Below are 24,522 nucleotides of genomic sequence, written 5' to 3'. Positions count from 1 at the left end.
ACAGATGAAGGAGCGATAGCCCCCATGCCTATCTCCTTCTTTTATGCCACTCAATAATTAATTTTTTCCATTGAAGCAGGAAGGGCGTGACGAAAACGGCATGTGCCAGTTCGTTAGAAATCCCCCCCAGAGGAATGTTAACGGAGTGTATGTATAGTCAAGTAGTCATTAACTTAAGTACAAAAAATGAATTTTACCCGTGAAAGTTTCAATGTCTTAAGAACCGGTTCTAACTTCGCAGACTGAATACTAAGACTAAACAGCTGAGGAGATGGTTCATCCCCGATATCTTGTAGAAAAAATACCCTGTAATTTTCTAGTTTAATACCCGTTCGTAAATACAGTACAATCTGCGAGACTGCATTCAAAGACACGTCCGTCTGATTACTCTGATTCATAATTCTCTTTCTCGTTTCTTATTTTCAGCCAGACCCATATAACTACTTCACTAAGGTATTTGGTGAATGAAGAAATAATGCACACACACACACACGAGTTCCCAGCAAAAATCTGCTTGGTTATTTCCCTGACAGAAGTCAAAAAATTTCCCAGACTCTGAGAAAAACACCCGAAAAAAGAAAATATAATTCAAAATCATAACTTTTTAAATGTTTTTTTTTTCTATTTTCAGGTTTTTCCCTCCATACCCTGACTTTTGCCACGTGTTTTACATTCTCTTCCCACCATTCCCTGATATATTTAATTTCCCTGATTTCTCAGGTCACTGGAAAATCCGTATTTAGGATTTAGGTCAAGAATTCTTGGCTTGAAATCCAAGTGTCTGGCTAATTATTTCTCTTTAAAAATTTTTTTACAAAGTTAGCGATCAATGTATTTTGGCGTCGTCATTTCAACATGTCATCACCTACATGGAAACGTAATGCCCATTCATGTAATTTTGTTTATTTCCTTCCATTGAGTATGTATGTATGTATGCTGCTATACTCAGCTGACTTCATTGTGTTGCTTAGTTCAGCCCCAACACAAACAACCCTAGATATGTAACACTTCCTCCAGAGACTTGTATAATGTTTTGCCACTTTTATTTTTTGCACTTATTTTCTGCGTGTATCCACGAAAGCGGCATGAATTGAAAAATTGAACTGAAAAATTAATCAATATTTTATTTTTAAAAAAAATATTTTTGGGACAGATTAAAATATCTTTTATTGCTGAATCAGATATTTTTTTTACGTGTCCAAGAACTTTATTGTCTCTCTATTGTGTCTTGATACAAGATGGTTGGCAGCATTGGACACCTTGAAACAACTGATTAGATGATATAGCTGAATCGCGAGAGATTGGCGTACGAAATTCGAATACCGAATCTAGTGAAATGGTGATAAAATTGCGACTTACCTTGGTCGTCGATGGAAAAAATCCCAAGTCCATCTCCATCTCTGATGGAATAAGTCACTGTGGAGTCCACGCCGGGAGAATCGGCATCTGTGGCCTTCACTTCCATGACCACAGTTCCCTCGGGCTGATTCTCGAGGACAGTTCCGGCGCTCACAACATCCTCGAAAACCGGCGCGTGAAAGTTCTCGTTAACATCTTCAACCTCGACCAGTAAAAACGCCATAGAACTCAAAGGAGGGTCGCCGAGGTCACGAGCCATGACCGTAACGTTGTACAGCTGTTTGCTCTCGAAATCTAAGGGCTGAGCTATACGGACTACTCCCGTGGCCGGATCAACTGAGAAAGTGGCATCCGAGGCCTCGTAGGTAACGCGTCCACCGTCTCCGAGATCCGGGTCTCGGGCGGACATCACCATCACTACGGAACCGACTGGTAAGTCTTCGCGCACTTTGACCCAGAACTGAGACAGCCCGAACAATGGTGCGTTATCGTTAACGTCCTCCAGACGGACCCGTACCGTCGACCACGACGTAAGAGGTTTGTCCGGAGACGAGTCTCGAGCCCAGACCCTCAGGAAATAATTATCGGTGGTTTCTCGATCCAGGGAGCCCGAAACCGTAAGCAAACCGGTGCTCGAATCGAGGTGGAAAGTGTCCCAAGCGGGGCCTTCGAGGCCGTAGTGCACCACCGCGTTCATACCCTCGTCAGCATCTTCGGCTCGAAGCCTTAGTATGCTGAATCCATTTGCGACATTCTCGGGAATAGCGAACTGATAAGATTCCCTCTCGAAGACAGGAGCATTGTCGTTGATGTCTCTGAGCTGAACGACCAATGTCCTGGACGAGGATCTCTGGGGTTTGCCGAGGTCGAAAGTAGACACGTTCAAGACATACTTGGCCGTCTTTTCTCTGTCCAGATCGGAGTCGACGATCAGTCTGCCGGTGTATAGGTCCATCCGGAAAGGCATGTCAGCTGCGTCATCGTCACTGAACTTCTGTGAGACGACATACACCAACAGACCTGAGTAACCATGGTCTCTATCCCTCGCTCGTACTGCCAGGACCTAGATGAAATGAAAGGAAGTAAATTAATTACAATGATGGGAAAACCGTTATTTTCGTATGTAGCCACAACGTAACTACATACGTTGCTGCTGAATTCTGTTTATTGCATTTAAAAGTGTTTGAGGAATAAGTTTGTTATTTTTCGAGGTTTTTAATACCACATTTCACACATCAATTGAAAGATCACTCACAATTTGTAGAAATCATTTAGCATTAAACAACATCAAATATATTAGAAGTCAATAGATAGAAAGTGACTGCATGAAAAATATTCAGCACATTTTGCAAATGCAATTGTACCGTACAATGTGGGTGATGTTGCATAAAAATTACCTGTTCGCGCCCCATTCCTCCCTCTAAAAGAAACAATGAAAGGGCATAGGTTTAAAATATTCTCGTGGGCCGTGTTCAATGAAAGTTATCGATTTCAGGGCTGTTAGGCCATAGGTAGGCATGTAAGTAATAATTCGGCACTGCAGTCCCGCTGTTGAAGATGTTTACCAAGTGTACGAGTGAAATGCCAAGACATGGACTAAAAGTCCGGAAATCAAATAAATATTTATCATAGGTTTACCTGGACGAGTTTGAGGCGGGGGGGGGGTGGTGGTCTTCAACGCATGATCCGTGGAAAACTTGTAGTCCGCCGAGCTCCTTTGTAGCATGTGTGTAGTATAGCTTAGTGATCCGTGCTGTGTCAACGGTTGAAGGCACCTTTTGTAAAGGATCAATGCAGCTTTTGAAGACTGTTCTGTCCTTAGAGAAAGACATAACTGAGTTGCGAAACCATGGGGATCTCTGCTTTCAGGCTCGAGACACTCTCTAACTGGTACGCATATCTCATTGTGTCATAGGCTCTCGTCATCTTTTTATTTGATCAATCTTAATAATATGCGCGCGGCATTTACGAGATACTTTGCCTAACTTGATGCTTTTGTATCTCTGCATTTACGAGATGTATCCCTTCTTATTTCGTCAAATGACGAGTTCAGATGCTTTGTAACTTTGCCTCAGAACATGTTTTCCCACGCCGCCTCCTTAACCTGTTAAGCCAACTGCCTGTCGGTGGAGCTAGATTTTACTCTCATTTTAATACCAGAAGACGTGTTTTGAAATTTTGCATTGTGTTTGCAATTTTTTGTCCCTTCACTTCGCGAGCTAGGAGTAATTGAAAAGATACAGTGAAACCTGTACGAAACGGAACGTCGACAGACAGAAATAATATTCCGTTTTAAACAGATTTCCGTTTTATAAAAGTGCAAATAAAAGCATTAATCATTGAAAAGACTGTATTATGATCCCATTAAGACAGGTTTCCGTCTCGTACACAGTGCCGTCTTAACGCATGGGCCTACCCGGGCACGGCCCGGGGGCCTCAGGAAAACGAGAAGTAATTGAATTTTTCAAGAATTTTTAAGGTAGGGTCTCATCACTTGGCCCGGGGGCCCATGTTGCTCTTAAGACGGCCCTGCTCGTACAGTGTCCGTCTTACACAGGTTTCACTGTAGTTTTACTGTACAGTATAAATACCAGCGAACTTGGTTAATTCGATGTCCAAAGTCACTGGGAAAAAAAGCTCGAATTATCCAATTAATCTATCCTCGATCTGTAAAATGACTACAAATTGCAACTTATCACATTCACAAAGCATAATAATTATCAATTATTAAAGTTTTAGCATGAACTACGGAGCTTTTTTCCCAAATTTTAATAATTTATAACTATAACGTAATTTATCTTAGCTGCTACATAATTCCCCTGTTCTGGAATCAGCATCACTGCAGAATTTCTTAACCATGTTCAAAGCCTGATTTAAGGAAACAGTTTATGATCATCAGTTATGAAACTGTTTCCGAATTTTGCTTATCCTTCTTTTGCTACCAAGGAAATATTCTTTCATTAACGTATTACAATCTGAGAAACCAAAATTCGAATTAACCAAGTTCTACTGTATAACAGAAAAGATAGAATATTTCTATTCCATGGAGTTAGAGGGCGGGGCAATGTCACCTGCACTTATCGGAAAAAAAGTCTTCCCGCAAAAAACTGTGGCATTTTACGGAAAGTTTGGTTATTATTTCCACTGCGTCAATTACAATGCGGATCAGTGGACTTTATAAAAACATCGGGAAGGGTTGAAGTACTGAAACGAGGAGGCTTAGTACTGAAGAAGACTTGCACTCTCATGATATAGGATTATACGACGTATCACTTACACAGCAAATAGACAGAGTAAATGTGATCATTAGAATGTGGAGAGGAAATGTAAATTCAAATTCAAGGACTACAACAAGCAAAATACCAAACGAGGTGGCCGTTAGAACAAAAAAAAAAAAAAGCCATAAAAATATGTACATCAAATACATCTAATATACAGCAACCGAGAAACCATTTTCACGAAAACCAAGAACTATGAGGAAAAAATACAATGCAGAAAAAAAATTAGGGCTGCCTTCATCTAACTATGGATAGCCTTTCTATATCTTTCAACTTGAATATCGTACGTGAATGTGTGGACGAACCTAGATAAGAACCGTAAAGCTGGAAAAAGCTCAGGTGTGGTCTAAACCTTGATGAATTCAAATTACAATAATGAGTCTTCCCAAAAAAACAAATTGCAGCGGGAATAAAAAAAACAATTCAACTAAAATCAATTGAGTCCAAACGACACATACATACACTTACGATCGATTTACTTATCTCTTCACTTACATCGATTTACTTTTAGCTCTTCATGTTAACCCTGGAGGACATTTTGTCCTGTTTTTTTTTTTTTTAAATCTTTCTACCATTACGTGGGAAAGAAGTTGAAACTAGTCTCGACCACCATGATGTCTTGCGGCCTACCAAGTGAAGAAGTGGAAAAATAAAATAAAATGCCCATCACATTGGTCTGTAGGGTACCATTTGTCCGATTCGGTTTATATCCGAGATCCAACCGAATCGAATCATGCATTGGAGTCATCACCACGTTTGGATCATTGACCTCGCTCTCTCTCTTTTACACTTGCTTTTACCTTTTTCTTTTACGAGTGCATCTTCAATCCATGATTTGCATTTCAAAATGGAATGAATGACGATTTTTATTTATTGCCCATGTCGTAAACACGTCAACTTTTATCCAACTGTCCCTAGATGACCATCGCGAGGAGAAATTTCCATCCGCAATAAGTGGAATTAGATATGCATCATCGTCGTGTCTTTTTCTTTGCCACTCGACGCAAAATTTATACCAGGTATTGTCAGAACCCGGATTTCTGTATTCATAGCATGGTTTCAAGAGACTGATATTGAAATTTCCTGTTTAAAATTCTAATAAATGGAAGAATCTTCAGTTTGGAAAGATGTGTAATTTATTATTCCCATGCAATATCAATCATCCGCCATCATTGTTTTATCTGTCATTTACTTTAGGAAATACACTTGAAAATATCAAAATACTATGATTTTGTTTTGTGTTTTTTTTTTTTAAGAAATACGGAAACGGGAAATGATTGAGCGTGTTATTATTTAGAGATTCGAATTCTTTCAGAAACAAAATCTATCCTTGAATATATCTGTAAACATTCAGTATTTCATAATCGGTGATTTATGAAAAAACCGTGAGACACACGTCACCTTAATGTCTTTTCCATGGACTTGAGAAACGTTTAGGCTTCAAAATACTCTCCCCACAGGAAACGATGTGTGTGGTTGCTGATGAGTTATAAATAATTGTGTTCCACGATGAAGAACCATCAATACTCGTATCATGATCACATGCCGTTACATCGATTCTTCATCTTCGAATTCTGACGTTTAATTTTTTTTTCAAATATGCATTTTGTCTTGTATTGTATACGCAGTCGAACTACATTAATGTGGCCACCAACTTGTACGTAGAAAAATCGTTTTGTGCAGACAGCAACAAGCGTGTCCGGGAAATTCACCCTGAGAAAAATTAATCGCCAGGAAAATTCACCGTCAACAATTTCACCGAAGGAAAAATTCACTGCCAACAACAATTTCACCGAAAGAAAAATTTATCGTCAACAATTTCACCGGAAAGAAAATTCACCGGCGACAATTTTTCGAAAGGAAATTTCACCGACACGGCTCGTCACCAAGAGATCAAGTGAGTGCAACTGAACGAGTCAGTGAGCAAATGAGTGAATACGTCAATGATATAAGTGACACTCTCTCATTCACTAAAATTTCTCACTGAACCGGTGAACTATTTCCGGCGATTTTCAAGTGAACTGTGTTATCGATTGGTAGTAATTTCAGCAGTGCATTATAACTAAACATTTATGAGCTCTAATCGCTTTCCCACTCTAAGTATTCATCCATATTTTTGAGAGAAATACGCATGAATATCGATTGCAATAGAAAAGCTTTGCGCTAGGAACCTGCTGCCACCTATCATACGAGAAGAAAACTATTTGTTAAAAATTCTTTCAGTAAAATTGGTTGTTTTTTTTATACCGTCGTGCAGCATAAAATGAATGATATGTGGTTTGATACTATATATTTTAATTTTTATTTTATTTTCATGCTGCATACCGATATAAATCTAACGCGCAATTACCGGTTACTATATTTTATGTTTACACCATTTACACATTTACATAACATTTACACCATTGTCCCCCAGGGGATGTAATTTGCACCAATGTATAACATGAAAATTAAAATATATGGTACCGCACACCGCATATTGTTCATTTTTACGCCATACAAGGTTTGAAACCAGAAACCGATTTTACTTGGTGAATTGTAAATACAGTAGTTTTGTTATCATCTGATAGGTGGCAGTATTGCTCAACTATGACGCATGACTCAACTTTTCAAGCATGATAAAACATAAGTGAGAAGTAAAGGTTAAGAAATTTGCCCTTTTTGCCGCCGCTATTTTTAATTATTTTCCCCCTTTATGCCGGTCCGAAATAGTAAAAAAGTAAAGAAAAGTAGTAGAAAAAGTTATATCACTATATTGTAATGATTTTGTACAATAGTGTCAGAGCACTAGTGTAACGATTAACAAACTGATATCTGCAAAACTTTAAGCCATTAAAAGTATTCATGGTGATATTCGTGTTGAGCAGGTGAAAATCATTCAGAGTGATACAGTTTCGCGCCGGACGCAATTTCATTGTTGTGCAGTATAATTCACCTTATGATATCGTGAAAAGCCCTCTTCTGATAGTAAGATGAATTGTCTCTAATCACTGAAAATAGATACAGTACACAGTCAACATCGCGATTTGTACGTTATAACCGAGCTTGACGTTTTCAAGAACGTTTTTGATGAAAAATGTAATCACAGGCAATCAAATGCTTCACAAGTTTTTATTTTTTATGATTAAAGTGACTAATTTCATCGAGAAAAATACGGGATATCACCAATTCTCGCATAACATGTTGGCAAATGCCGACGAAACTACTAAAAATATTGTTCATAAACAACCTTGGGCAAAACAAAAATCTTGGACTACATGCTACAATAATTCTACTAAAGTGTATTTCACAGGAAAAAAAAGAACTTGAAAAATATATGGATGGAAATTGTAGTCACATTCATTATGACATAATGTATAAATTGTTCAAATTACCTTGGTTTTTGATTGCAGCACACATTGGGAATCAAAGCAAACTTTATTGAAGAAAAAAAAAGAATATTCGAGAAGGGCAAAATATACGGAAATGTTTCGCATAATGGTCCTGTAAATGAGCAAACCGGAACGTCAAACATGCAATAATTTTTTTTTTCAACGTTAGGTAAAAATCAACCGATGACCATTCCCTGCATGTGTTTAGCTCTAATCACAAAAACTTCTTGGGAAAACTTCATTGTGAAAAAAGAAACACAAAAGTAATAACGAGAAATTTGTCGTTATATCTGAGAGATGGTTGCTTTTTCATCGGCATTGCAAGCAAGGTTCTTTAACATTATTCCCTGTAGAAATCAGTCCAGACCGACAATTATTGACGTTATAGTCGAGGTATTGTAACAACCCAAGTCCTTATAACCGAGTTCGACTCTAATGAAAATAATTTCATCATTCCTTATTTTCTTTCTTTTATATTATCATTATTCTTAGTCGATTGACAAAATAAGTACGAAATATAAAAACTATACAACGGCGACTCAGTTTAAAATGTTAGTTAAGCGGTTCCAATTAAAAATGAGAGGAAAAAAAAACTAGGAGGAATTAAAAGAGAGGAAAAATATAAAATTTTAAATTTTTAACGAAGGAAATTGCCATTTCGAAACTCATCTGGAACAGAAAAAAAAAAATTAATTGGTGCTTAAATAGCAAGATGCACATTCGTTGTTCAAATAGCCCGCCATTATCAAGGAGCAATCACAACGACTTGCAGAAAAGAGAAGAAAAGAAAAAGGTAGGGTCATTTTCATAAGAAATATTCCTACTAAAAGACCATCTTCCACCAGAAATATGATATCACATAATGAGATACGTGATTTTCAGAATCCAAAAACAAAAAAAAAACGTCTGTTTTTACAGAAAGTATCAAAGTAAAAAAACGGAAAAAGGACGTTATTATCGTACGACATTTTAACGAGAAGAAAAGAGTTACGATTATGGGAAAATATCTAATAATTCCACGTAGAGTCGTTAATAGAAATACTATCGAGCGGAAAAGTATCGTGTTCAGCAAAATAAGGTAAAAAAAAAAAAAAACTTACACGGACAGAGCAAAGCGATCGTCTTGTAAGAGTAAAGACGTCGTTGGTTGCCTCTACGAGTAATTTATATAGATTTACGGAGGTTGAAAAGACCGGCAGGGCATTTCCGAGCAATTGAATAGAACACAAAAAGTTACCACTTTTCTACACGTATGATTCCTGTTACAATATAAAAGACTATAAATCAGTGAGGAATACCTCACAGTGGGATATATACCAGAAGCAAAAAAGAAATTGTATATATATATCGGGTTCTTCTTCCCGTAAAAAAAAATGTTTGATGATCTGTATCCGAAGAAACAGCGATTTCTGTGAAAAAAGACACGTCTTGCGAGTTCGATTATCTTGCCTAGCACCATTACATAGCGTCTCTTTTCCCCCCAAAGGGTACACAGAAATAAAATAAAGTCATTAATATTGGAAGAGTTTTATCTGGTCGTACTTGTTGGGCAATATTTTCTTCCCGAATTCGACGCTTATATACTCTTATATTGATATACCATAATGTTAAGGAGTTTTGGTGTTGTATACCAAAACTCCGACCCATGAGACAATCCGTTCCGTTTGAGTTTTTTTTTTTTTTTATCCGGCAGCAGAAAACATTTATAAACAAGTACAATCGACGCTGGATATGACGACCTCCTTTCCCGTTCTTCCCGACGAAAACGGACGTTATATTGGGAGGGTCGTTATATCGAAAGTAAAACATAAATGATAGTCGTTCTGTAGAAAGATTCGGGACTTACCCCACCGGTCGCTGTAAGGGAAAGGTCGCTATGACGAGAGTCCACTGTATATTTAAATTGATTTTATCGTTGATTTTTCCCATTTCATTTTTGTCCTACGAAAAGGTAATCTAAATTGTTGTTACTTTTATACGGTCTTTTCCCAGAAGTTATTCCGCTTATATATGACGCGCGAAGAAGTCATTAGGTTTTATATGACTCATGAAGGAGTTGTGCAGCTGTTATTATGACCCTTGAGATTGTTAATTTTTTTACAATGGTCTCGAGAGAAATAATTCCACTAAAATACGGCCTTCAAAAGCTTTTGATAGAAACTTCGTGGAATTTTTTCAGCTTTATATGGTCTTTGAACAATTTATTTAGCTCTATACGGTCTTTTTTTCCCCCCTTTTATATGGTCTCTAATAGCTCTTCCGCTACAAACTTCGCCAAATTGATTCAGGTTGCTCGAAAAAATTATTCAGCTTCATACGACTTGTTAAGACATTATTCGACATAGTAGAAATTTACTATTTAAAAGGTATCGTGAAAAGTTTGGCTCGGATCGCCAGCCAAAGATTCCACTCAGAGGCCCTGCTCCAGGATGTTAGGGCTATCCATGGGACACTTGAATGATCTTTGAATGTGCCGAGAGACACTTAAGTTATTGGAAAATGTGCCACAGATCACATGAGTGATCTGTAAATTTGCCGCGGGTCTCTTGAGTAACACGGAACTGTGCCGCGGGCCGGTTGAGTGACCTAGAACTGTACTGCTTCATATGACTCACTTTTCTACACATATGATTCCTGTTACGATATAAAAGACAGTTCATGAAAACTGCCAAAAACAGTCATTTTCTTCAAAAAGATTATCTCTTTTGATCAAGATAGCTCTTCTAATATAATTTAGTTCACAGCATCATCGCGGAATGACCACTTTATGCACTCGGAAGCGCTGATTCTACTAAAAACTCGATTAGTCAAAAGCGAATCGCGCGAGTAAAGCACTCGAAATTCAAACCGATTCAGATATAACTTACGAGTTGCTAATTCAAACCACTCAGATGCCTCGTCGGCTGCAAAATCCCGTAAGATTAACCAATGAATTTTCATTACCTAATAATCGGCGATACACTCATCAAACCGACGGCATTTCCCATCTGCCGTAAACGTTTAGCCTTTCCCCCGATCTTTTCCTACCAGATTCCTCATGTTTAATACATGTAAATACGACCCAACCGACCCGAGAAAGGTCAGCGCATAGGCTACTACCCTTCAGTAATATAATTAACCGGGCAATTCTAAAACGGACCGTAATTGCTCTCGAATTCAACATCCGGTTAGTTCTTTGATAAGAGCTGATTCTTTATCATTTCCATTATGCTTTTAAAATTGGCTTCTGTGAATAAATTTGAATGAATCCATTTAGTAGCCCTTTTTCTTTACCCTCTTAACGTCCCATACCTGCATTTGAATAGACTCTATCTCTCTAGGTTTAAAATAACAGATGTGGTCAGACTGAATGCAGACTGAGTAGGCGGAGCCTGTACATGCACAGGTAGTTCACTTTTACTTCAATAGAACCACAGCAAACACACGGGTTGGAAGCATAAACACACCACACACGTGCTCCGACCGGTCGCTTTTTACTTTTTTTTCTTTTTCACAAAAGAAATAAATGGGAGCGGGGAATGTAGAAAAAAGAAACTAAATAACGCTCTCAGGGTTCTTTGGTTCAAGTGGTCTCTTCACCAGCAGAAGCCTGTACAAGAGGAACCGCGACGGGTGGTTTTCTACAAATAACATCGGCCAACGCCCTCTCTAGTGGATGCAGGTGCTGTGCTTTCCATCTTAACTCTCCACATTTAAAAAAAAAAATAGTCCTATATTCTAATGCGAATATTTTAAACTTCCCATAATGCAGAAGTGCGCAACCTCCGGCCCGCGGGCCAGGGGATTCAATCCTCTTGGCATGTGGCTATAAACATAAATACGTGTTTCATCATTTTTGTCGCACCACGTACATGAGGACCTACAATGTACTGCCGATTCCGAACGGAAGATTTTTTTTAATACTCACCGAGAGTTTGGTGCGCTAACCCCATCGATGTGGGACTCGCTGCGGCAGCAATCTTTTTCTGCGGTCATGTTGTCTCCATTTCTGTTTGTACCTCTCTGTTAGGTAAGTTTCTAGCAAGGGCGAACCGGGTATCGAACTCTCGCGACATCTCTAAACATCCTTTGGTATTTTAGGATAGTATCTTATCAACCTAGGATACCCTGCCCAAATATGTATTTTACTCATTTGTATGTTCAATTTGTCCTCCTAAACTACATTCCAACTCACTGCAATTTTGCATAGCCCTATTTCCCCTTTTTCCATAGCAGCTCCCGGATGATAGAATGTTCTCAGAAATTTCAGCAACAATTTTATTGTCTTCCAAAAAATGTCAATGTGTGTGTATGTGTGTTTTCTGTTCCCCTACTTTTCTTTATAAAATATGGTCATCAATTCGTAGTGATTCCCCCCCCCCCGTGAAATTGATTTTTTTTTTATATTTCAATTAGCAGATTTGAGTAAAAGATTGCAAAAGAAGTGAATGAAGTGAGGGGAAGACTTGTGTGGCAAGTAAGAAGATGAAGTTGGCATGTTGAGGTGAAAGATTCGAATGATGAATGATTATTTTAATTCCAACTGGATGGAAAATTAATCGATTGTTTTAATTGATATTATAGTAATATGCATTATTGATTCACAAATAAAAATTGTACCTTCATACTTAGGTTCATGATACCTTGTCAGGGAAAAAGCTGGAAAATGTGATCCTAAATACTGGATATCACTAATTTGCAACCCAAAAATGCAATTTACGACAAATTTGCTAATCACTGCAAAGAAAGGGTGAACGGTGGCGAAACAAAAGATTGCTACAAATCGCAGTAAACAAAACTTTGACAAAAAAAAAAAACCATTCGAATGACACGATTACTGTAAAATACGGGACGTCACCAATTGTTTTTGAAAACGTTACCACATTAAGTCAGCAAAATCCCCAATTGTAGTAAAAATTGCTGAAACATTGAGGGGGAAAATAGTTTAACTTGACAATGCGAGATGTGAATATTTGTATTTGTACCGTAAGTTATACAAACGCTGTTTATTAACGATTTTAGTGGATATTATAAACATCATTGAACAAACGGGACAAATGTATAAAAAGAAATTCAGAACCGCTAAAAATACAGGGATAACACATAATACGGGACGCAAGTGGTCCGTCGAATTGTTTCAGAAATTTTACTCGTCCTTGGGTTCAGAAAAGTTGAGAAACAATGGTTTACACCATTGCCTCCAAAAATAACAAAAACGAAAAAAAAACTTCGATTGTTTTGTTTCGTTATAAATCTACATAACAATGACTCTCCACGCTTGAAAATGACCTCTCTCTCGAGTCTAATTATATCACCGTAGAAAAAAAAGTGTTACAAAAAAAAGGAGAAGGGGGAAAATGATCTCATTGTAGAGTCTGCGGTGGATTAGCATTAATTTACTACCAGCTGACTTTTTTCCTACACTACACTAAACATACCCGTTTTTAACGAGTGAGTCATTCCGAAGAGACAATCTGTCAAGCGTCGTCCTCCCTCAACAGACTCGCGACACGACGCGCAAACGAATACCACGTGTGCGGTCATCTCTCGTCACTAATTATGACACCCCGTGACGTGACGGACACGCAATTATAAAAGATAAATGCCAATAAATAAATTTCCTCTCGATTAAATGACCTTCCCCCTACTGATCCAAACTCTAGTAGTAAAAAGAATTGGCGTTGAAATATATATATATATATCGCCATGTGTGTTCGTTTCTGGTTGAAAAGACTCCATTCATCAATTATATAAGACATCAAATTGACATCGCGTAACCCGTGTCGGTGCCCTCCCGTTGCTTGTGGTCCTGCTGTTGAAATTCCTTCTAACGACACGTGATAAAAAATAATAATAACAAGAAACGACTTCGTTACCTTCGATCGTCTAAAAAGGATGCCGAAGTAGTCCATTTAAAGGCCTTTCATAAGAAGGATTGAGCGACCGACACAAGTAAGTAAGTGACTACACCCATTAGTGTGTATAGATTATTTCTCCCATTTATTTACGAAGAGAAACGTTTCGTGGGTCGGCAAAATGTCGTGATTCTGATTCCGGGGGGATGACGGATGCACGGAGGTTATCACTATTACCATTGATGGACTGTGGACTGACGTGTTTATTGACGTTCATGAATAAAGGATTGGAATTTTAAATATTTTGAGGCGTTTGTGTATCACACGCACAGGTTGAGGATCACAGCCCTGTGTCGCTGGCCTATGGAGTAATGACGATAATGTATATTTTCAGTCTATGCGCTAACCCTACGACAGCTCTTTTCTCACCCTTACTTCTACAATCGTTCGGTTTCTTCGTTATACTGAGGATAGCCGTCCGTAGGGGGTGTGCGACTTGTGTGGTCACATCGTGCCCATCGTTTTGGAGCACTCCGCACTTAAAAGTAACAATTTCTTTCATTGGAAAATTCTCTATTTTCATCTAGAAAGAAATATTTCTGGAATAATTTCATAAATTCTGAGTTTTCACCAATTCTGGAATTCCATCTTAATAAATTCTCAATTTTTCCACCAATTCTGGCATTCTGAATTTTCATCTTTTTTTGGAAGTCTGAATTATTCGAATTATTTCTTTGAATCTCGTTTATACGACTAACAGTTAGAATATTTATACGAGGTTCCGCTTCTGTCTCAATTGGTTCCTAATAATTTTAATGTTAAAACGTATATTTTGTGCATGTTATTCTGAAGAGTGACACACCGGTTGTTACGCATAATTTCGTTCGCATCAATCGTTTCGATAAAGAAAAGATTAAAGTTCGCTGCATTTATCACTTTTACAGGCGATTATACATGAAACTGGAATAAAGTTGGAAGACCCAAATAATGTTGAAAAACAGATAAATATGGAAAAAATTATAACCTTTTTTTCTCTTCATAAAAACAAATAATTAATTTTACCAGCATATGGTACGCGCACTGCACGTATTTCGCAATTAAAATTAAAATGAAATAAGTCTGAAGAAGAGATGAAAACATACATAACAGCATCATCAGTCTCGTAATGTTGGGGCTTCCTTCACAAATTATCAACAAACCAAAACTACCATCCGAATTCACTATCCTGGACCATAAATATGTTCAGTTAATCAAGTAATTAACTACCGATTTATCATATTTAGCATCTCCGAGCTTGGGATTTCACGTAATCTTAGTTGAATATGATGAATTCTCGATTAATGATTAAAATCAATAAATTGGAGTTTGTCTAATTTTACTGTCCGCTAACGGTGAGTGGAGTACATTAAAGCCCTATTCCACGGGACCGGGGATCAGAAAAATATCCGATAACGTTAGGGCAGGTTCTACTATAATACGGTATAAAAATTTTTTTATTGCGTAAGAAGTCTTTTCCCCCGTTTTTAAAAGAAACAAAATACCCCCGAATACTTAGAAAATATTTCTCTCTCCCGCTCTCTCAAAAAAGAAGAGGCAATTAAGCGAGATTTCAAAAGACGATTACTTGTGTTACGCTCATTTCAGTTTTATTAATTGCCGCAGATTTTTTCAAACTTAATAGTAATAGGAAAAAAAATAAAAATTTTAAGTAAGTAGCTCTTTTCCTTCAGCCGGCCATATTTTCATTGTCTGATAAGAATGTGTTGTATGTGGGAAATAAACTTCTTAAAAACCTTCAATACCATTCCTTAATTTTTCTTCTCTCTCTCTCTCTTCTTGTAAATAAGCAATCACAGAATTTACGGTGGAGTAATTATTCGAAGAATTATATGTATTTTTTTTTTATTTATTTATTTCCGCCCATACCTCAAATACGCACGTAATTCTCTAAGAGAGAGCTTTAAAATGCTCATTCATCGTTCCAATTAAAATGACTTGAATTACCAGAAAAAGCAAAAAAAAAAAACTGATAAAGTAGTAAAGACGGTGCTATTTTTTTCTTATTATTTCGCATTATTTCTGCTCATTAGCCTCAGTTGAACGAACGTTTCCAGCAATTGAAGTAAAATAATAATAATAATAATAATAAATAGAAAGCAATTTTGTGTTATTATAATGTAGAAAAAAATATCTCCGTGAAATTTTCCAAATAAATTTGGATTTTTCGGATTTTCCAAGTCATTAACTTACTCATTTTCTAGATATGCGAAAATATGAAAAAAAAATTTCTTTAAAATGTATATTTAATCTCTAATATCATCAGTTATTTTTCAAGCGATTATAATCGAGCAATATCATCTGTGGCGATTCTAGCAGCACTTACGAATCCGCGCGATTATTTAAATTATGCGATTGTGTGTTTGTTATCGCATATTAGTGATCTGATATATTTTATACCGGTGTAAATGGTTCCAGAGATAAAAATTTTTTACGACCTCTTAATGGTCAGTTTTTAATGTGGAATGGAGTTGGTAGAAGGGACTCGGATATCGATTAAACGTGCATTATGGGAAGTTTTTAGGAAATATAGGCATAGTGTAGGAGAAGGGTGTTCAGCCTTTAGGGCAGTGGGAGCCACTTAATTGATTTAAGAACGTTTTGTGGGCTACTTGATTTGGTCATCTGGAACAGCGGCCGCAAGTCACTCAAGCGATCTGAGAATGAGCCGCAGTCACCTGTAAATACGCTGCGGGTCACTCAAGTAATCTGGGAATGTGCCACAGGGTCATCCAAGTGATTCGAAAATGTGCCGCGGCCCGCTTGAGTGATCTGGAAATATTTCCGAGGAAAGTATAAAAAAAAATCAATAAATAAAATAAGCAATTTTGCGTTATTATAATGTGTTATTAATAATGCCGTCTTGAAATTCTAAATGAATTCGGATTTTATAAGTCATTGCCTAAGTCATTGCCGGGATTACACTATAAAAGTTTGATAAAAGATCTTTGACGAAACTTCAAAAATTCAACCAATAAGCGTTTCGGTTACATTCGATCGAACAGGACCAATAGGCTTATTGGTTGTTTTGTTTCAAGTTTTTTAAAATATATTTTATCAAACTTTTATAGTGTAACTCATTTTCTAGATATGCGAAAAGAAAAGAAAATTCCGCCCGAAGTGCGGCCAATTCGTGACGGGACCGGCCACTTCGCGGCCAAAGCCCGAATTGCAGGAATGATTTGGTGTTTGGCCGGAGATCTCTAGTCAAAGCTCAATGTATTGATGTAAGACGGCCCGGTAGGTACCAAATCCATTTTTTTTATTGGCAACTTGTGATACATGTCTATATATAGTAGCTGCATTGGATTAGATCCATGTGACAAGAGAGAAAAAAGTGAAATTTGAAAGAAAAAACTATGAAAAATAATTATATAAACATACAGTTTTTCCCGCCAATTTTTGGAGAAAAATGATTACATCATCATGACTGCGGTTTGACGGGTTGCCATAACTAACTCGGACATAATTGTCATGAAAAACACGCCAGAACTTAACGATGGTCTCGAACCATGTCTTTTGTTATCCGACTTTGTCCCGGGATCACCACCACTTCATGAACTGGCCAGCCAATGTCCGAAATTCGGACAGAACGAAGAAAAAATGTCAGACTAACGCGTACATTTCAAAGCCGATATTTCAAACGCGCATCCTGAGATGCATGAGAAGCACGCATCATGAGAAATTTGAAGGCATTATCAAGCAGAGAGGCTAAAGAGCCACATTCAACACTTTTAATATGCAAATTGACGTTCAAATTTATTTACACAAGTAACTACCAAAAAAGGAATCGCGATTCTTTCGTTTCTCGCAATATTATAAGGTGCTCAATAATTAATGACATGAAATTAATAATTACTAAAAGTTGTTATGGTATAAAAGTGCAGGTATATGTAATAATAGCAATTTAAATAATTAAGTATAGATTACGTGTCAAGTGCTTCGTATTATTTACTTCTTTGTATTTATTTATTGAAAAGAAATGTTATTACTGTTGGAGACGTGTCAATAAATGGAATTAAACATTAATTTGTTCATTAAAAAATGATCATTTCATCCGTTTTACATTAAATTTGTTTTTAATAAGTTATTAGAGAGCCCTCGATTTTAATACAAATTTATACACTGCCTGGCCAAAATAAATAAAAACACGTCGCACATTACAGCCATTTGTAACACTGTTGTTGGATTGTCTTCAACATGAGTCAGACACACTTTTACATTGGAATCATTTATACGAGATCATGTATAATGTCCTAAAATTATTTTTTGTTGTCCGGATTTACTCATGGATGTTATGAGTTGAGTGACCTCTCACTTTTTTCACTCATGAGCTCTGAAATGGATTGAGGTCGAGATTTGCTGTGGCCTGCCCGAAAGTGTCAGAATAATGCCTCGTGCTCTTCCAACCAATTTTGCACGGTCCGCGATCAATGTATTTTGGCATGGTCATTATAACAGTTTTAGCTATCAGTCATCACCTTAAAAGATGATCATTGCATATGCTCAAATACTTAACTGATTTTATTTTGATGCTGAGCAACAATGCTGATACAAACCAGTCAAACAGAAACAATCCCAGATCATAACACTTCTTAATAAGGCTTACATGGTAAGTACGTCATAACCCCCTCACTTCCTGATTCCGGGTCACTAAGCTAGGTCACCCGCGGCTCTCTTTGCCCAATTAATGGATCACTTGCGACTCCCCCAGAATAGCTTAGTTCATATTTTCACTTATAAGAGAACAACTTCAAAGCGTAAATAGCCATCTAAATCAATACCTCCAGCTCACAGAGACGATCTAAGCAAAGGTTGACGACGCCCATTGGAGCTGCGATGCACACTTTGAGAAACCACGGGTATAAGGCATTAGTTTCGATGCCTTTATTTCGGAAACCCTGCATTTATAGAATTGGCTAATTTCATTTTAAATTGACTCGGCCAAAGGCTTTAACCAGCCTGTTCGCAAAGTTGCTGAAGCCAAAGTTGCTCCCAAGCCAAAGTTCGAGAAGAAAACGTATGATTCTGGGTCACCGCCATTTGGCGTATTTTTTTTCTATTATGTATGATAATTATGTCCACGTTAGCTATGGCAACTATCAAACCGCAGGCACGATGAGGTAATCATTTTTTGTCTTCAAAATGTGACACAAAAGCGATACGTGTATTTGATAACATAAATAGTTTTTTCCGTCAAATTTCTCTTTTTTTTTCTCCCTCTCGTCACATGATGCTCATCCAATACAGCTGCTACATATAGCCATATATCTCATGTTGGCGATGAAAAAATTGGATTTGGCGCCTACCGGACCGTCTTACATCAGCACATCGAACACTGGCCACGGATCTCCAACCAATCCAAAGCCCGAATGATTTCGCAAATCAGACTTTGCTCGGCAAATTCACGAATTGACCGCATTTCGGGAGTATAACATATATACACAAAACAGATATTTATCAGATTGAAAACACTCGATATTACCTTTTATACTTCACAAAAAAAAATTTTTAGAAACCGATTAATATTCAATATATACAAGGAAAAAAAATCGTTTCTCATATATTTTCTAGGACATCACAGCTCAATAGCCATTAATCTAATCACCGGTTACTACTTCAAAACCTTAGATTGTTTTAGGGAATATCTAATTAATAAAAAAATAGGAAAATCCTGAATCAGGAGAATATATAACTTTTTTTTATAATTTCTTATAATGATAATATCACCAACCTAATACTAAAAAAAATCATTATTTTCGGATCACATATTATATTCGGATACAGCATTAAAATTCATTAAAAAAAACAAAGAAAAAACAATATTGTCTTTTAGGAATAGGTGAGCTTATATAGTTTTTTTATGTACTTCATTTGCCAAAAAAAGTCTTCGATATACGTATGCTAACTAATTTTAATTACCTTTCACATTCTTCTTTCTTAGTATTCTATAAATGGTCTGCCTTATTAAAATATGTAAAAAAATTATGGATATGAAGTTATTAAAAATGTTCAGCGTTTTTTTTCAGTATGTAATATATTGAAGCTAACTCAGCATTAATATATAATAGGAAGGAAGCTCTCAAATAAATAATAAGCGACTAAAAAAAAATAAATTATGTTAGCTTGAGGCGAAAAACGCGAGGAAAAAAAAATTCCAATTAATTACTTTGAGCTGATATTTTTGCTTTCACACCAAGTGCTTTCATTGCTTTTTTTTTCATTACTCTTTATATTATCGATTCGATTGATGGTGGGAAAAAAAATGTATTAGAATGCGCACATTGATTCCCTTGAGGAACTTCAAACGATATCTATACTTGCGTGTTTTTTTTTTCTGGAATTTTCCATTTCGTTTTACTTAAAAAAAATATTTTTAAGTACACCAGTATTATGTTAAGAGGATTCGGAACGTTCAAATCTCATGAAAATGATGAAACGTTTTTTATTTCACAAAAAAAAAGTAGCGAAATTTGTGCAAAATATTTTTCAACAAACCGCGTATTAAAATCGGTTTGTTAGTTATTTTTCTACTGCGATTTTTTATGATTAAAAGAAATCATGGTTGTCTACGGGAAATAATATATCCATTTCTAGTTTTTTATGTGAGTGCGCTTTTCGTCACAAACTTACGTTCAACATGTCCGTTGCCAACCAAATTTCACTCAATTTACTCTAAATTTTACGCATTTGTTTCTTATGTTATAATTGAGCAAACTGAGCATCAATTTTTAAATAAATCAATATTTACTGCTGTACCGTTCGACACATCCTAAAATGCATTCTTGTAAATGTTTATGTGTGTCTTTGGAAGCACGATAAAATATACGAATGGATTTCATCAAAATGTGAAACGCGCGGGACAAATATAGCTCGTTTCAGTTTTGCAGTTGTTTTTCAATGAATTATTCATTAAACATTGGTTAGATATGTTGAATTTGCTAATAACGCAAATTGGGTTCAAGAAATAGTGAATAACGGTCTTCTTCAACCTCTTTAGAAGTGCGGACCGGTGAAACCAGTAAAACAATGTCAAAAATGAGAGAAGTATTATGTGCACCAGCAAAAAATAAATAAATATCAAGAATAATTTACACACCGGCAATGAAAAATAAATATGCATAATAATTAACATACGAGTAAAGATAAATGAATATGAACAATAATTTGCAGACCGACTATGACAAAAAAAAATTATAAATAGGTATGAAGAATAATTGATAATAATGAGCGGCAATAACAAAAAATAATAAATAAATATGAAGAATAATTTGCAGACCGGCAATGATAAATAAATAGGAATAATAATGCAGACCGGCAAGGATAAAGAATTAGGAAGAATGGTTTACAAACTGGAAATGATAAATAAATACGTTATAAATAAAATAATTTACAGACAGGCGATAGTAAATAAATAGGAAGAGTAATTCGTGGACTGGAAATGATAAATGCATATGCATAATTATTTGCAGACCGGCAGAGATAAATAAATCGGAAGAATAATTTAGTGACCGGCAATGACAAATAATTAGAAAGAATAACTTGCAGACTAGATGTTTGCAGACGGGCTATGACAAAAAATGATAAATAAATATGCAGAATAATTTGCAGACCGGCAATGACAAATAAATCGGAAGAATAATTTGCAGACCAGGAAAGATAAATAAATAAAGGGAAAGTTTGCAGACGGGCTATGACAAAAAAAATGATAAATAAATATGCAGAATAATTTGCAGGCCGGCACTGATAAATTATTTGGAAGAATAGTTTCCAGGCCGGTAAAGATAGATAAATATGAAGAATAATTTGTAGATCGGAAGTATGCAGAATAATTTACAGACCGGCAAAGATAGATAAATATGAAGAATAATTTGCATACCACCAATGATATATAAATAGGATATCTAATTTGCGGACCAGCAAAAGATAAATAAGAAGAATGAATATCTGTCCGGCGGAAGGCAAAAAGACATTCTGAGGACATTTCATTTTTTAAACATGAAGTAAAACAGCGGCTATATATAGATTGGACGAAATGTTTTTTTTGCGGACTGGCACAAAAAGATTTTTTATGGATTGTAAGAACTCGTTGCTGAAATAGTTTTCCATGCGTAGTGTCGTCGAAAATTCTAAGCTATCTCTTTATTCGCGCACATCTTAAATCAGGAGTTGGTTCTATAAATACATATTTAAGTGTAACATTTTATGCATAAAAATTTATCTCCTAGAGAACACTAAAATCAGTAGAAAGAAAAATTTCTAAATGAATCTGTATATTCAATTACGGAACATAAAAATGCAAATTTTAACAAAAGCGTATGAAATCGTGAAACTCTTTTCACGCAAAGGAAACTTCTTAGGAACAAAATTATAACAACTTAGATGCTCATTTCTCGAAAAGTGTGAACCGTATAATTAAATTAATAAATAAAATAATAAAAAAGATTCGAGATAATATATCACAAACTCCAACTAATTTTACGGAATAAAAATGGGTAGCCATTTTATTCAAGCAAATTGAAAAAGTAGAAACATCATTTACCTATAAATAGCGGAAAGAAAATTAATTCACTACACAGCAAAACTATGAAAATAATTATTCTATATGTGGATCGAAATCAATAGACTAGGATCCCCAAGGATTTTCTTCCCCCAAAGTTCCCAGCAATATACACTGAACTCGTTGGGTAAATATTTAATTTAAAAAAAAAAGTTCAATGAATAGGACACATGCAGGTGAAAGGTTCAAAAGAAAACGAGAAAGAACTTATATTTGCCGATGGCGTGTCTATAAGCACCGCCAAAGAACACCGCAAATGGATGGGCTGCTGCACGCGAATTCTACACCAAACAAAGGCCTCTAGTGTCATAAGATGAAGTTGTGCAAGGCCAATCCACTTTAAAAGAGAGAGGGAAAAAGTATCCAATACTGTGAAAGAAAAGCGTCCTTTGTTCTTTCAATTAAGACACGTTAGTTTGTACTTTTTTTTCACGATTGGGGCCACTAGAAGTATGCAGAGGGTCATGCCAAAATCATCTGCAGCAGATTCCTAAAAGGATACATCCTCCTAAATATTCCTACTGTTAATCTCTATTATCAATTACGTAAGCAAAATATTTGCGCGGATTCCTCAAGACAAGTATGCTGCTACGCAATGTGCACACGCGTATAGTTCAGTGATGTAACCAGTGCTTTCGCATTAAAGTCTGAATTTTTATTCAAACGGCAATCACAGTCGGGCCCGTTTAATCGGATAACAGATAAACATACACACCGCTTAAACGGATAAAAAATCCTCCGTCACCAAAATTTCTCCCATAGAGACAATGTTAAAGTTCCCTTAATGATATGATAATTTCAACGACTATTTATCGATTTTAACAAAATAACGCTAAAACAACGCTTAATCGAACATTACCCTTTACACGTCAACTGTTAATACATATCAACCATTATACCACATAATGTTTTTATCGAATGAAACATTTGACATTAATAAAAAATATATTACTAGGTCTAAGATAAACACACTTGAGAGTAGGTACTGGTCTTGACTAAGTTGTCTCCAATACGTACATTCAATTACAGTAGAACATCGTTTATCCGAACATCAATTTTCCGAACAACTCGGTCAACCGAACACCTTTTTTAACCTAACTTAAAATAAGTTTTCTATAGTCAGTGAGGCTCAACACTTGGTATTTCCTTGAAACTTGAAACCTCTTTTCTCCCAACTCGATAGCTTCGCTCTATTGTACACTAATTCACTTCCAACAATTGTACATACCATACTTATGAGCTATAGATATATAAGTAGGGGTGGGGGCGGCGGAACCGGGTACAGTGTATGTATTTATAAACGATTGACAAGCAAACAAACGTATGAATAGGGGCAGATTTTTTTTCGTCTGACGAATTCATCTTAAATTCAATTTACTCCTTTGCTTCATCGAATTAGTTTCTAAATAATTTTCCGAACTTTTCACTTTCCCGAACACCCTTTGCTCCCGATGTGTTCGGATAATCGGGGTTCTACTGCACCTGATTTTGTCTCTGTTGAGCCAACAGAGAGCGCTAACTTTCGTACTGAAAAGTCTTAGGTATCATGTGATCAGTGATCACTGAGATCATTGTAATTAAATAAAATTTTTATTTCATTTTTGATGTCTGATTTATTCCCCCAGAAGCTTTATTAGTATTTAACCTTTATCAGTTTTCAATATACAAACTATACTAACGTTGTAAAATGTCAATTGAATTATTGTTGCTCCCTGCATAATTGGATATTGTGAGCTGGAATCGTTGATATCCGATTAAGCGGGGCCGACTGTATACTCCTTACTTGGATATGCTTGCAGAAATATTCCAAAAATAAAAAATTCAGAATATACAGTCAAACTAGATTGTAACGACACCTTGGCTTTAATAACTCATGGTATTGATTCTCAGAGAGCATAATGTTATTGAACCTTGCTTATAACGTCGATAAAAAAACTACGACCTCGAATAGAATTTTTTTTTTTTGCCCTTTTTTTATCAAAAATGTCTAGAACTGGAATAAATTACATGCACGCTGGGAGTACACAGGGGTTACGTGCCCAGGGGCTCGTGCCCTCCTCTAA

At 36.3% G+C, this 24,522-nt stretch overlaps 1 protein-coding gene across 4 annotated transcripts in view; it reads right to left on the bottom strand.

The window, feature by feature from the left end:
* LOC149078611 (fat-like cadherin-related tumor suppressor homolog) overlaps positions 1-24,522 on the bottom strand; it is a 568,053-nt gene that overhangs the window by 369,497 nt on the left and 174,034 nt on the right. For all 4 annotated transcript variants that reach the window (XM_089240739.1, XM_089240741.1, XM_089240740.1 and 1 more), the window contains one exon: positions 1,360-2,422. In XM_089240739.1, coding sequence (XP_089096865.1) covers positions 1,360-2,422 — 1,063 coding nt within the window. The remainder of the gene's footprint in view (positions 1-1,359; positions 2,423-24,522) is intronic.

This window comes from Pholcus phalangioides, unplaced genomic scaffold (assembly GCF_987345545.1).
Source record: "Pholcus phalangioides strain wild (caught in Gottingen) unplaced genomic scaffold, Ppha-v1.0 ptg000013l_1, whole genome shotgun sequence".
Taxonomy (NCBI): domain Eukaryota; kingdom Metazoa; phylum Arthropoda; class Arachnida; order Araneae; family Pholcidae; genus Pholcus; species Pholcus phalangioides.
The sequence above is the reverse complement of the archived record's forward strand: the minus strand, read 5'-3'. Positions and strand labels throughout refer to the sequence as shown.